This window comes from Euleptes europaea, chromosome 1 (genome assembly GCF_029931775.1).
Source record: "Euleptes europaea isolate rEulEur1 chromosome 1, rEulEur1.hap1, whole genome shotgun sequence".
Classification (NCBI taxonomy): Eukaryota; Metazoa; Chordata; class Lepidosauria; order Squamata; family Sphaerodactylidae; genus Euleptes; species Euleptes europaea.
Window position 1 is genome coordinate 34,849,437 of NC_079312.1, and position 15,154 is coordinate 34,864,590.

The 15,154-nt window shown below is 42.6% G+C and overlaps 1 protein-coding gene across 4 annotated transcripts in view; it reads left to right on the forward strand.

Annotated features, from left to right (window-relative positions):
• The window catches only part of PTPRG (protein tyrosine phosphatase receptor type G), a 669,402-nt gene that overhangs the window by 560,460 nt on the left and 93,788 nt on the right, over positions 1–15,154 (forward strand). For 2 of the 4 annotated variants that reach the window (XM_056855280.1, XM_056855289.1), the window contains exon 12: positions 2,900–3,830. In XM_056855280.1, coding sequence (XP_056711258.1) covers positions 2,900–3,830 — 931 coding nt within the window. The remainder of the gene's footprint in view (positions 1–2,899; positions 3,831–15,154) is intronic. The other 2 variants (XM_056855297.1, XM_056855306.1) reach the window with 1 other exon arrangement.

Below are 15,154 nucleotides of genomic sequence, written 5' to 3' on the forward strand. Positions count from 1 at the left end.
GACCACATACAATCCTGGAACTAATGATGATATACTTACATTTGTAAACTTGGGTTTTGGGAGGGGAAATGTTTTGCTGTACACAAACTTCCATAATTTCAAAATCTTTGGCACTCAAGCATCATTGTAAAATATTCAGACAAACCTGTGGACTGAATCAATATGGTGAGAACACACTTGTCACCATTTTCTTTCATCTCCTTTGGAAGTTCCACATAAACGCCAGCCAGGATTTCAAAATGTGCTAGACGTTCAACATTCCTTGTCATACTTAGTGAGACGAATAGGACAAAACAAGCTTGCAAAAGCTTCCAAAGTACAGTTTTGCTGTGGTAGGAATTTCTCTTAAAACCTTCCCCTCCCCCCCATTGTATGTGCAGCAAAATCCTCGCACCCCCAGGGAATAAGTTCTGCAATACTTTTGCTTCCCCAAGCTAATGATGCTAGTGTTTGGATGAGGATGTAACCTCAGCTGATCCTCACAGTTGCCCTAGGCCCAGGGTTTTCCTCATGAGAAAACCCCAGTAGGACATACTCATAATTCCATCTGGTCCAGCACCCTGTTTTCGCACATTGGCTCTCCAGATGTGTCCAGAAAGTCCACATACCGGAGGTGAAGGCAACAGCCGCACAGTCCTATTGCCCCCCCCCCCGCCCCAAATAACTGGTATTGAGAGGTTCGTGGCCTCTGAACATGAAGGTTTCATTTAGTCATCATGCTGAATGACCATCAGAAGTCCAATCCTCCATTAATTTTTCCTGCTTTTTTAACGCAATCTGAGCATCTTGTGGCAGTGAGTTTCATAAGTTAATGATGCATGGTGTGAAGTAATACATTCTTTTGTCTGTTCTAAAAGTACTGCCCATCATGTTCACATGAAGCTGCCTTATACTGAATCAGGCCCTTGGTCCATCAAAGTCTGCTCAGACCAGCAGCTGCTCTCCAGGGTCTCAGGTGGAGGTCTTTCACATTACCTACTTGCCTAGTCCGATTAACTGGAGATGCCAGGGATTGAACCTGGGACCCCTCTGCCTGCCAAGCAGATGCTCTACCACTGAGCCACGGCCCCTCATTAAATGGCCCAAAGGGAGATGGGGGGAAAATCTCTTCCCCAACTTTCTGTGTGCCTTTTCTTTCATAAATATTGATCACACTCCTGCTTAATCATCTTCTTGTCCTAAACTAAAAAGCTCCATATTTTTGTAGCCTGTCCTCATAAGGAGGTGCTGCAACCCCTCAACCATTTCTGGGTGTCCTTTTCTGCCCCTTCCTGTAGCAGTCATCTTTGTGGGGTTCCCCCCCCCAACCTACCCAACAAGTGGAACAAGCAAAGACATATATGTCCACTTGTGTAAATGTTTGTAACCTTTACATCCCCTTAAAAATGAGTTGTAATCTGGCTGTACACTTAGAATGGGCAACATTTAGGTATTTATGGTGAGAGCTGCAACTGAAGTATAATTGTGATCATGTATTTTCAAGATTACCTGAATGTATTATTTATCCACCTTTTTGTACATTCACACAAGGTGGCAGAATGATGTGTTTCCCCCTTTGTTAAACACATGTTTATATGTAGAGAAGATAATCTTACCCATCAGTGTAATTGATCATGGGGGCCCTGAGTTAACTTACATTAGACTGCATCTTTGTTCTAAGTTAAATAAATCCAAAAGAGATGTATAATTTTATGAATGTCTCCCTCGGGTATCATTTAGTACCCCCCTCTTTCAACTATAGAGGTATAGCAGAATACTGATTATTTGCTACTAAGTATATCACAACCTGGCTGATCATGGTACAGACAGACAATGTTAGTAGACCCCAGAAAGTTTGTAAGAAAGCTCTGCTGCCCTTTTTTTTTTGGTACCTACTTGGGCATGCAATGGAATTTACAACTCATGAACACGTGAAGCTGCCTTATACTGAATCAGACCCTTGGTCCATCGAAGTCAGTATTGTCTAATCAGACCGGCAGTGGCTCTCCAGGGTCTCAGGCAGAGGTCTTTCACATCACCTACTTGCCTAGTCCCTTTAACTGGAGATGACAGGGATTGAAACTAGGACCTTCTGCATGCCAAGCAGATGCTCTGCCAATGAGCCAGGCTGGCTACAACTTTTCCATTTGGGTAGAACTATGGGAGATGCAGCCAATGGCAAACCGCCTCTGAACATTTCTTGCCTGGAAAAACCTATGGGATAGCCTTAAGTGGGCTGTGACTTGACAGCACTTTCCACCACCACCAAAACAATGAGGAAAATGTAGCTGGAGGTCTGATCAGACTAGTGAAGGAGGCCAACCGAGACCGTAGTTCTGCAGGGTGATCGGCACAAAAGTGCCATCCTCTCTAATGAAGCCATGTTGACTGCCCTATAATACTTGGGCCTCCCTTTGATCAGTGCCCACAGCCTGAGTCCACCTAGTTAATACTGAGATTATTATTTCAGCTGCAGCAAACGAAAAAAGCTTCGGTCTTATCGGAGGGAGAAATGCTTTCTGGCGATAATTTCACAAATCATGTGCCGTTAATAAGTCATGTCAGTGATTGCTAAATGTAATAAACCTTGGTAAAATTATCTCCATTCCCTGCCGTCCATGGGAAAATGAAACGGGACACTAGAGAGAGAGGGGGGGGAGAAAGAATGAAAAATACTGAATGAGCCACACAGTCCTGTGTTATTATGCATATCAGTTATTATGCATATCAGTTAGAACCCATTAAAAAAAATTCTTAACGACATGGAACATACATGGAAAGTACCCTCCCTCAACAAGGTATCAACAGCCGTAGTGTAGCTTGTTTTATAACTTTGTTGTTGTTTGTCTTGTAAATCTATGTGTTGTTGCCAGCTAGACTTAACAACATTTGTTTAAATATACTTGTCTTATTTAAACAGAATAATGGGCAGAATGGAGTGTTTGGAAAGAAAAGGAAATCAAAAGGAAAAAAGAGCCGAGGTAGAATGTCAGGTACTTCTACTGATGGTCTCTCTGCTGTGTTTTCTTCTCTTGTTCCCCCTGGTGATTTCTTCAAGCCTACAGCTTCTCCTGCACCTTCAGCCGACATGGCTCCCATCAGTTCTGGATCTTCTACTTGGACCTCCTCAGGCCTCCCCTTTTCCTTTGTGTCCATGGCAACAGGAATGGGGCCTTCCTCCAGTGGGAGCCAAGCAACGGTGGCCTCGGTGGTCACCAGCACTTTGCTTGCAGGCCTGGGGTTCAGTGGGAGTGGTATTTCTTCCTTCCCTAGTACTGTTTGGCCGACTCGTCTCCCGACGGCTGCTTCTGCCAACAAGCAGTCAGTCAGGCCGGTTGTCGCCACCACCGAGGGTTTATCTTCCCCAGGACCAGACAACGATTCCACTCTCACAAAAGACAATGAGGGAGCGGAGGATGGAGAAAAGGACGAGAAAAGTGAAAGTGAGGATGGCGAAAGAGAGCACGAGGAAGAGAGAGAAAAGGATTCGGAGAAGAAAGAGAAAAGCGCCGCGACAGAGGCGGCCGACGTACAGAATAACACGGAAACAGCAGGCACCACTGTGGCGCCTAATAGAACTATGGAGGAGGGGGGAAATAAAACCATACCTGATCAAGAGCCAAGCCAAAACATTTTGCCGACAGGTAGGACTCCCAGAGGAGAAGGAGTTACAGAAACAGACGCTCAGTCCAAAACAGTCCCTTCCACCCAAGTGCCACCAGCATTCACAAATGAACAATATACTGGACTGATTTCAGGAAGACCAGAGACAGCATCAAGGACGCCTTTACCAAATGGAAGATTTCCAGAGGAAAACTCACCAGATAACAGATTTATTACCATTGACCCAGGTGAGTGGCTTTTGTAGGGATTCGGGAAGTGTGGAGGGCGGGGGCTGGGAATGGACGGCATCGTTTCACCATAACAAAACGGATACTCTTTGGCTATTTCTGAAGTGTGGTTGTTTCGACATTTGACTGTTGCCTTTCAGCTTCCGGGTGGCCTCATGACCTGTTTTAGCAAAGCTGTGCAGAAACCTTCCACGCTGTCAACTTCCATGAGAACAATTTCTGATATTGTACTATAATTTCTGTCCACTGATCCAACACACTGGGGTTTGTTCGTTTGTCTTTGCCATGCATTGATTTTCTATGTGGAGATGAATATACGCATCCGGAAAAAAAGCACAAACTTCATAAACGTTTAATGGCAAGGCAAACTGGGGTTTTGTGTAAGAGTGCTTTTCTTCCCTGGCCACAGCTTTCCAGAAAGGCCACCCTACACTGTGACAACTATTGTTGTGGAGCTTTTTGTGGGGGCAGGGGGGATTGTTGCCACAGAATGACAAGGAGGCAGGCATGCATGGATTGATCCTGGCCACATTCTTTATGCTGCCACCACTACACCATCTGCTTATAGTTTGACAATCTCACCTGACAGCATTGTCAAAGTCCACCCTTTCGTAACGACCTGGGTTCATAACTGTACATGAGCCCTCCAAACCCTTCCATTTCCAACAGGGTGATGGTTAACCTGGACGGTTTTCATTTAGAGGGTAGCAGGGCCGATGGTGAGAACCACTGTAGTTCATTTCAACAGGGACAGGACAACTGCATGAGGCAAATCTGCTATTTGAGAAAGCTGGACACCATGTCCCCCATTTACTGCTTAATTTTAAAGGCTGGAAGAGATTTTGGATGTTCCTCCTCTTGACTTGTTTATGGATTCTTATGTAAGTTACTGCACTTTTTCTCTGCTGTGTCTGTCACCTTTTGTTCCTTATGTTCTGTTACTGTAACTTTTTGATGGAGGCAATCTTGTAATGTATAATTAATTCCTCATTTAAAGGGGCGCTCTCTTATTTGGTTTTGTTGGATATTGCTGTAATACAAATGTCTGTCTTTTAGTGGAGATATTATAATTAAGGAAAACAATAATGGTTGTCTGCCCTAAATAGTATTGAACATATACTACAAATATCCATGTGAAAATAAACACTAATAAAAGGGGAAAGCCTGTCCTTAAAGCCTATCCTAATAAGAAGGGAAAAACAAATTTTTGGCAAGTGAATTGTGAGGGTGCAATTTTTTTAAAGGGCTTTTGAAGAGCAGCTGGATAAAGATTTTTGTAAAAACTCCACAATTTTGTTATGTAAATATATTAGAAGGGAGGAAGCTTGCCAAAGGCACAGTAGGGCCATTGAACTGCCAGTGCGTAAGAGGGGCACTCATGGATGACAGGCTAAATGAGTTCTTTGCATCTGTCTTCACAAAAGAGGGTCTAGGAGAGAGGCCAGCACATGAACTGTTCTTCTTGGGTGATGAATTGGAAGAGAAGTCACACGTTGAAGTGTCCACATAAGAGAATGTGGAGCAAATTAATTGACGTAAAGAGTGATGATGTAACTAGACCAGCTGGCATTCGCCCAATGGCTCTGAAAGAACTTGCCTGTGGGAGTGCTGAAATACTGACTCTGGCCTCCAGTCTTTCTTCTAAAAACTCATCCTCTAAAACCAAGGACCTGAAAATGTCTCACGAGGGGCCAGTCTTTCCACAGACCAATCTCCAGATTCGATCCCGAGAAACTCCCGTTTGGCCTGAAAACTTGTGTGTAGTAAGTGCTTTCAAGTGAATTGTTTCAATGCATAAATAAGAGTGATAAATTGGAGACAAGTCAGACAAAATTTCAGTTCTCTGAGCAGGTGAAATAAGGCTGGTGTTGAATTCTAATCTGGGGGATTCCCCAACCCGGGGCCTGAAGGCATTCGATATGAGAATTCAGAGCAAATTAGCACAATCCCAGAAGATGGGAGAGGAGCAAATTTAGTGCCAAATATTGCCAGACTGTTGGTTTACAGCCCAGTCTTACAAAAATCTATATGGAAGTTGTCAGCTGAATTGTCGTGTGTTGTTCAGAAGTGTACATGTGGAGTAACTGCATAGTTGTCTTTGGGCCTGCAGAGGGCAGACTGGCTTTTCCTGGATATGCTCTTTTACACAACAAATCACTGCATTTATTGCTGTATTTTCCACCTTCCTTTTTAAAGCTTGTATTCTTCCGGTGCAAAATATAGGATATAGAAAAACTGGAAGCTCGTTTTATGACAGTTATGATAGTAATAATGAGTAATTAGTTAAACCATGTACAAGGCAATAACTGGGAAAGTTGAGTGTATACTAGAGCAATTTTTTAACACACAAGACATCTCAATTCAGTAAGCAGAACCAGCTTTACTTTGTGTTGCCTTTTGTTGTTCCATAAAACAGATCTGTGGCTAGGGAGGCTGGAGGGGAAGGGGGGATTGTCGCTGCTACCTCTCTAAATTGTTTGTGTCTTACCCCTCCTCCCTATAGATATAAATATTTATCAGATGAATATTGCAATCGATGTTGATCTTATAATGAGGGATCAATAATTTGACTGGGGGACATGTATTTTTTTTTTAATCAAATCAAATATTCTTTTTGAGAATCGCATTTGTAACTGGCACACGTAAGCACAATTACTCTGTCTTGTCATGTTTCCTATCTTGAACCTTGATCCAATGTTAGAAATGTTATGGGGGAAATACCCAGGTGTCGCCTGCACATTAACTTCCTGTTTGTATTCCTTAAAACCCTGGGCCATAACCTTCTGGACAGCTTTTTTCCAGCGGCCTCGTGTGTGCTGTAACTTCTGCAGGCTGTGGACTCGCCTCGACCCTTTCCTCGCCTCTTCATTATTGAACTCTTTTCTTTGCCATTATGTTCATCCTGTCTAACATATACTACAAGCCTGCATCTATTCCGTGTTGTTCACTTTTCTGCTAAATAAACGTTTAACAGTTATTTTACTAGCTGTGTCCTGTATTCATTACTTGTAAATCTCTCTCTCTCTCTCTCTCTCGCTCTCTCTTTGTCACAAATATCCCATTTCATTCATAGAATTGTAGAGTTGGAAGGGACCACCAGGGTCATCTAGTCTAACCCCCTGCACAGTGCAGAAAATTCACAACTACACCCCCAGTGACCCCTATTCCATGCTCAGAAGATGACCAAGATGCCCTCCCTCTCATGATCTGCCTAAGGTCATAGAATTAGCATTGCTGACAGATGGCCATCTAGCCTCTTCTTAAAAACCTCCAGGGAAGGAGAGCCCACCACCTCCCGAGGAAGCCTGTTCCACTGAGGAACCGGTCTAACTGTTAGAAAGTTCTTCCTAATGTCTAGACGGAAACTCTTTTGATTTAATTTCAACCCGTTGGTTCCTAACCACTTGGGGCTACTTTGCTTAATAACGGGAGTGTGTATTAAAGCTGCCTCCGTGTCATTTGGTGTTCATCAGTTAGCCATCCAATCCATGTGTTTTGTCTTCTCTTGGCAAGCCGCTGTGAGAAACAGTTGGAGAGAAATCATGTCGTTGGGGGGGAGCAGACGAGATGGCGTGGTGATCTGGCATCCAGGAAATGGCTTGCTGCAGAGACAGGTTGAAGAATCCTCCATGAGTTATGTGACGCCATCCTAAGATTATCATGAATGGACACTTTGAATCAGTAAAACTTCTGTCACAAGTCATTGTTTATGTGTGTTTCTTCTGTGTTAGAGCACAGGAAATATGTTCCCTATCAAACTTCCTTGATTGGGGTAGGCACATTCCTGCCATCTTGCAATACAGGACTAGGTTTGCCAGCCTCCAGGTACTAGCTGGAGATTTCCTGCTATTGCAATTGGTCTCCAGCCGACAGAAATCAGTTCACCTGGAGAAAATGGCTGCTTTGGCAATTGGAGTCTTATGGCTTTGAAGTCCCTCCCCAATCCCCACACTCTTCAGGCTCCGCCCCAAAAACCTCCTGCTGGTGGCGAAGAGGGACCTGGGAACCCTACCAAGGACATTGTCTGAGCTGCTGTAAATGATTATCATGCATCTGACAAACTGGCTCTGCCTCATGAAAGCTTGTCCCAAAATACACTTACTAGTCTTTAAGTAGTCTTGTGATCTTTACTAGTCTTTTCTAGTCTTGTGATCTCTGAATCAATGAAAGCAAATGCCAAGGTTACCTTTTGTATAAATATATTACTTTGAGGACAGGTGAATTTTCATGCCTTCTAAAGTTATGTTGCTAACCAGCCATCTTGATGTCTGGATGGAACCAGTTTCTTAGAACATAGAATGTAGCAACATAGAGCTGGAAGGGACCTCAAAGCTCTTCTAGTCCAACCCCCTGCACAACACAGGAAATTCACAACTACCCCCCACTCCCCCAGTGGCCCCTCCTCTATGCCCAAAAGAAGGCAACAAACAAACAAACCAGGATCTCTGGCCAAAGTGGCCAGAGGAAAATTTCTTCCCGACCCCAAATGTCTTCCTCATCCCTTCCTAGCCTCCTTCTCATGAACTGCCTAAGTTCACAGAATCAGCATTGCTGCCTTAAGATGTTGCTTTTATTTTTATTTTTTTAGTTGCTTTATATGTGTGCAAGTGTTACTTAGCTGAGAAGTAAATGCTGCCCAGAACTCCTATCATCCATATATGACTAGGAACAAACATCACACAGGCAATGAGAAGAAATGCTGGCACAATGAGGTTAGAGAGGTACAATACAACATGTGATCCAGGCAAGGTTTGGTTGGTATTAGCCACTGATGGAATTCATTCCTTACAATTACAGGTGCTGGTCTATTGTTTTGAGGGAGTTAACCCCTTTTATTTATTTGTTTGTTTTTAGATTTCCGATTTTTGTGCAAACCTGGGGCATTTTTCAGGCTTGTAGAAAGATCTGTGTTCCTAGCTCCAGTCTCCAGACTTACCGTAGTTATCCACAGACTTGGCAATGCTAACAGTTAGGTATCTTGATGCATAACATTTTTTGTTTGCTTGTGATTATGCAAATTCCCCTATTGGATGTAAAACCAAGAGAGTTCCTTTATTTTAATTACAGGAAACTAATATTTTTCTGGATCTCTGTCCTATAAAGGTTCACCATCCTCGAGACAAGTAACGGGGAGATTCTTCCAAAATATGCATATAAATTAAAATGAACAGGCATTTGTTTCATTGAGACTCCCTCACTTACCACCCCCGTCTCCTAAATTCACCCTTATGGGTACTTGATCTTCCCCCTCTAAAGGCATTGTGGCTGAGACAGTGCTGTGTGTGTTAAGGCTCATTTCGTCTCCATGTGGGACTTCACTGCAGAATGAATTTCCGTTGTATGGGAGAAATTTTTCAAACAAGCCTTGAGGTTGTGCAAAGGCCTTCAGGGATAACCTCATTAGGATAATTAAGCATCTGTGTGGGTTTTATTTTCCTTTCTCCATATGTGGCAACAATTATTAAGTTACAAATTTCTTGTGATTCTTGAGATAATTTTGCTGCGCTGCTTAAAGAAGCCTGCAGTCACCGAGACAGTTTGCGTGCAGATAAACAAAAGAATCAGACCAGATTTCACTAGCAGACTGTGTACATACAATGTGACACTGTAGAAGAAAGTTGCTAGTCTAAACAGGAAAAGGACATATCCAGGTGTACAGAGAGATGAAAAAAAATACCTGCAGCTGATCATAAAGGAATACGTTCCGACCCCCGATTTTCGTGTTGCTGTGAGTGACACATTTTAATTGGTCAGTGCCTGCGAGCTTGAAAAAGTCTCAAACGCATTGTTACACTGAAGTAGAATGTGTTCAGTTTCAAAATATCCGTTTACAGTCAAACAGAATTTCTCATGTTTCCCAGATTCTGCATTTGGACATCACAAACCAACCTAAAATGCGATTAAGCTGTGCTTCAGAAGGTTGGTTTGTGAAGGAAGCCAACTCCAATTTAACCCAGGTTCATACATGAACACATGATGCTGCCTTCTACTGAATCAGACCCTTGGTCCATCAAAGTCAGTATTGTCTACTCAGACTGGCGGTAGCTCTCCAGGGTCTCAGGCAGAGGTCTTCCACATCACCTACTTTCCTAGTCCACATCACCTACTTGCCTAGTTCCCACATTCTAGTAGCGCTACAAATTAGAGTTCAATTCAAGATTTCTAAAACCAGAACGTTTTTGATCACCCTTTTCACACAAAAGAGAGGGAGCATACAAGCGCGGCAGCAAGCCAGGTTCTTCACGAGCAAACCGGTTGTTTGAGACATCTGAATGCTGAGTCTAATGTACTTGTCCTGGCCCTGATTTCAAAATGGACGAAACAAATGCTGAAGGAGGTTATCTTGAGAAAACAATTCTTGTTTCAGGCCTGTGGAAAAACTCCTCTCAGAGTGTCGGTGATCACTTTAGGTAGGACTCCCTGAAGCAGATACGCGATAATAATTTTTATTCCTTCCTACTGGGATGAATTCCAAGCCAGTAAAAGGCAAACTGAATTAATTCAGCGGTGGCATATGCCATGGGGAAGTGTTTGCATTTCTTAGCAAAACTGAAGTTTCCTCACCCTTTAAAAAAAATGGGCAGAGTTACAAGAAGGAGACGTTATATTTGTCTATTGCTGCTGAGTTGCCTTTGTTTAAAAACGAAAGCTGAAAATGCTGATTTTTGTTGTTGTTGGGCTGCGGAGAAGTAGAACCGTCTGTGTCTTCCTGTGTAATGTACATTTTCTTCAGCATTACTCAGCAGGCCCCCTTTTTATAGGCTTCTCAGTGCTGGACCCCCTGCTGGTCGCCCAGATGTACTGCGGACGACTGCAAGCACTAAGCGCCGCTACAGCTACTTCTGCTTTATTGGTGTACATTCTCCGGATAGACGCAGCATAGATTTCACACCAAGTCAGGATTGTGAGTTTCATTTCAGTGACTGACTCTCCTACCCACCCCACCACCCCCTGGGTAAAAAGTGACTGCAGATTGCAAAAAAAAAAAAAAAATTGCAACTCACTCATCTACAAATAGTTGAAAATTTCAAGAGGCAGATTATAACAGTTTTAGGCTTTTAAATTCTACCCTATTTGTTTTTCAGGTTTTGCAAAATGAGGTCATTGGACCACGGAAAATAAATGATGGCTAGACAAACAGTTGTTATTCCTAGTTTCCAATATGAAACAAAGGGAGTCCATCTGTCTTAAAATATGTTATGAAAAGGTCTTGCCTTTCTCGCCTGCACTAAGTGGGTGACTGTGGTCATCCCTGCCACATGCCTTATTTTATTCATTAGTTCCTCCACGCTATTATCTTCAGTATGTAGCTCTTAACGTCTTGGCAGATAAGAGGAATTTTAAAATAAGTTAACTCCATTTACTTGGAGCAGCTTCTGTTCGGTTTCTCAACATGAAGCCTAATGTACTAAAACAAGGCAAGTGACAATTGGCTTTGTAGAATGTTATTTTACTCTTGGCTTAAAACTATTGGATTTGGGGGACACAGTTAAGAGCAAAACATAAACAAAATCGTCCTTTGTAGCAAATCCTCACAGGCATATGAGTAGGCATTAGATTGTATCCTACCACTTTGCTCAGCTGTTATCACTGTGTTCAGTTAGGGCTAGGATTGCCAATCTCCAGGTGATAGCTGGAGATTTCATGGGATTACAACTGATCTCCAGGCGACAGAGATCAGTTCATGTGGAGAAAATGGACACTTTGGAAGGTGGACTCCATGGCCTTATAACCCATTGAAGTCCCTCCCTTCCCCAAACCCTGCCTTCCTCAGGCACTATCCCCCAAATCTCCAGGTGTTTCCCATCCCAAAGCTGGCAACTCTAGTTAGGTCAAGGTATGTTCAATCCGCGTGCCAGCAGAGGAGCCTGTTGTGTTGACCGGACATGCCTAGTGCCAATGAGACATGCCATCCTTAGCTGAGTGGAGTGGTATGATATATACTTTCTGGCAAGCCATTTACCAACAAAACATTGCCTTAAAATGTTCCTATTAAGGAACTACCCAATAGTACCATAACCGCAAATAGGTAAATTGTTTTTCACTCTTTCTGCAAGTAAAAAAAGGTGCAACTTCTCTCATCCTCTTTGAAGAGGTTGATAGAATATTTGATGAAGATGTTGGATTTCTAACAAATACTAACAAATACTAGAAGAAACCATTTCGATAAAAGCAGCTATAGGTCTGCACTGGAATGTGGGGAACCCAGATGTGGGGAACCCAGGTTCAAATCCACATTAACCCATGAAGTTTACTGGATGCTGTGGTAAGTCTAGCTGCTGAACAAGCCTTCATGGAATTGAGAGAGTAAAACAAAGCAGCTCCAAATGTGCCAGAATCTCTTCTCCAATTAATGTTTCCCTTTGTTAATAATGACTGATACTAAATTTGAAGACATTTGAGTTGTGAGTCCCAGCCAGAAATCCTTGCCAGGTGGCCGTTAGCATTCACAAGCTCTTTCTTCCCCCTGTTTTCCCATTTCAAAAGTTTTGCATGAAATTAAAAAAAAAACACCTGTATTTTTATTTCAGAGGAATCTAAAGTTTGGGATTTCTGAAGGTGTTGTGTAAGACAAAAACTAAGGGGGGGGGATTGAGCATGGATGCCTTCAGGTTGTGGCTTCCGTATGGAGGTGTGAGCTCTAGCCCTGCGGCAAACCCATAAACAGATTCCAGCCGACGGCAAGTCCACGAAAGCAGTTTTATTGATTAGACTCGACAGGTTACAGAAGCCATATTCAGAATGACACTAGTAAGGGGCTAAGGCAAGGCACATGGCATATATGGAAAAGCAAAAGGAGATAAGCAGTAACCCAGGCAACCCCCCTCCCAGAGGCAGGAAGGAGTACTTGGCAATTCCCATACTCAAGGAATCTAGGAAGGACTCTAAGAAGTCTAAACACGGGGCACGGACTGGCCTTGGAGAGAACTGCAAAACAACACCTAGGAGCACAACCATGAACTGTCTTCATGGCCTGCTCCTGACATTAAGGAAGTCGCCTGGGGAAAGGGGGAGGAAGATCTGTTATTTCATGGGCCTTGCAATAGGACCAGATGTGGACAGAAAGGAAAATATTGTACTTGTCCTCAGCAAAGTACAACAATCTCAGGCATATGTTCAATATATGAAAGCCCTGATCCATGTACAATTTGTATCTGCATAGGATCAGAATAAATGGGGTCCGTACTTTTTACGGGGTCCCCAATTGCACTTTCAGAGCCTGTACATGCCCAATTAGTAAGTTCCAATATATGGAGGAGACAAGGCCAGTAAGTAAAGAGGGCACTGTTCCTCCATATATGCATTCACAGTATACATATGTATTGTGAACAGCATTCCTGGGTGTTTGCCTTTTAGTTGTGAAGTATTACTCGGGTTATTCTGTATATTAAAAGGAGAGCTCATTAAATTATTGCCTGGATTGTGTTTTGTGGCATAGTGCATTGCATCATAGAATCATAGGGATGGAAGGGGCCATATAGGCCATCTAGTCCAACCTCCTGCTCAATGCAGGATCAGCCTAAAGCATCCCTAACAAGTGTTCCAACTGCTCTTTGAAGACTGTCAGTGATGGGGAGCTCACCACCTCCCTAGGTAGCTGATTCCACTGCTGAGCTACACTTACCATTAAAAAAAAAATCCTAATATCCAGCTGGTACTTTTCTGCCTGTAATTGAAACTCATTATTGTGAGTCCTATCCTCTGCTGCCAAAAGGAACAGTTCCCTCCCTCCTAAATGACTGCCCTTCAAATACTTAAAGAGAGCAATTATATCAGTTGAAGAACGTTATGTTATCGTAAGCCACCTTGAACCACAAGGAAAAGCAGAGTGTGAATGGATTTTTCTTAAAACTCAAGAGTTTTATTAAAGTTGAGCATTAAAAAGGTAAAGGTAAAGGTCCCCTGTGCAAGCACCGGGGTGGTTTGCCAGTGCCTTCCCCAGTCATCCTCCCTTTGCCCCCAGCAAGCTGGGTACTCATTTTACCGACCTCGGAAGGATGGAAGGCTGAGTCAACCTTGAGCCGGCTACCTGAAACCGACATCCATCGGGATCGAACTCAGGTCGTGAGCAGAGTTTTTGACTGCAGTACTGCAGCTTAACACTCTGCGCCATGGGGCTCCTAAAGTTGAGCATTAGTAAGTTTAATAACTTTAAGTTTTTAATAATAACTTTTAAGTTTTAATAAGGTTGAACTATTCAATAAAGTATGAATTTCTACCATCATATGTACACTTAGTTAAAAGTACATTGCATATGATCATGATTTTAATAGTAGTCACACAGGACCTTTGGAGAAATTCAAATTACAAGCCTGAGCAGTAGATTTAGTATTCCTTTACAGTTCAAACATCGTGAAACAATTACCTTAAAATCATAATGTTTATTTGAAAAGAAAAGCCCTCCCATTATCTTCTGATTTCAAACAATCAAAGAGCTCTTAAAAGTTTCAGGTTTGTCTCTACAATTTAAGGTGATATAAGCTTGCTCATAATGTAAAATGGCAGCTAGGATTTCTTGTATAGCTTAGGCATGATTATTTATCTTTCCCTGCGTTGATAAACATAGCTAGTTCGTGGCCTAACTCTACTATCTCCTGTTAAGTTTATGCATTATAGAGCTACTATAGTTTCTTTAATTGGTATGTAGATAGGAATATATATGTGAATGTATAATTGGATTGTAACTATTGTAACTGTGACATGTTATACACCATATTTGTCATACTTATGCTTTGTATTTTGTTAGACATAGTGTGCCATAAGGGTATCTTGATGTTTTGATTGCTAACTATGTAATACCTGTAAAAATACAGGTAATACAATGCTAAGGGTCATTTTAAAAGATGCTTTATGGAGTGGCAATTCAGAATTAAGAAATTATGAGGGGGAAATTGGTTACTGTCCCCCCCCCCTTTTTCCCCCTGCTATTTCACTGCTCAAGATGATAAAGATATGCTTGGAACTTGGAGCACTGGAGGCTGGGGGGGAAATGACTTCTGGATGGTGGTTTGGGTATGGGGTGGGAAAAGAATTAAGCATCCCCTTCCTGCCATTTCTTTGCTCCAAACTTCCTGAAACTGCTTTTGCTTTAAAAGAAAATGGCTTCTGTTGGTTCTGTTACATGCCATCATTTTCAAGCCGTTGAAATGCGGCATTGACCCCTCCCTCTTGGCTGATATTGAGTGATATTCCTGTCCCCTTTGAACGGGTCTAGTCCTTTCTGAAGCTCCTTATCTGGGTACACAAATTATAACAGCTCTTAGTAACTAGCCAACATTTGCAGCCTACTGTGCCCATTCCTTAAAGGGCAGATTCTTGTCTCT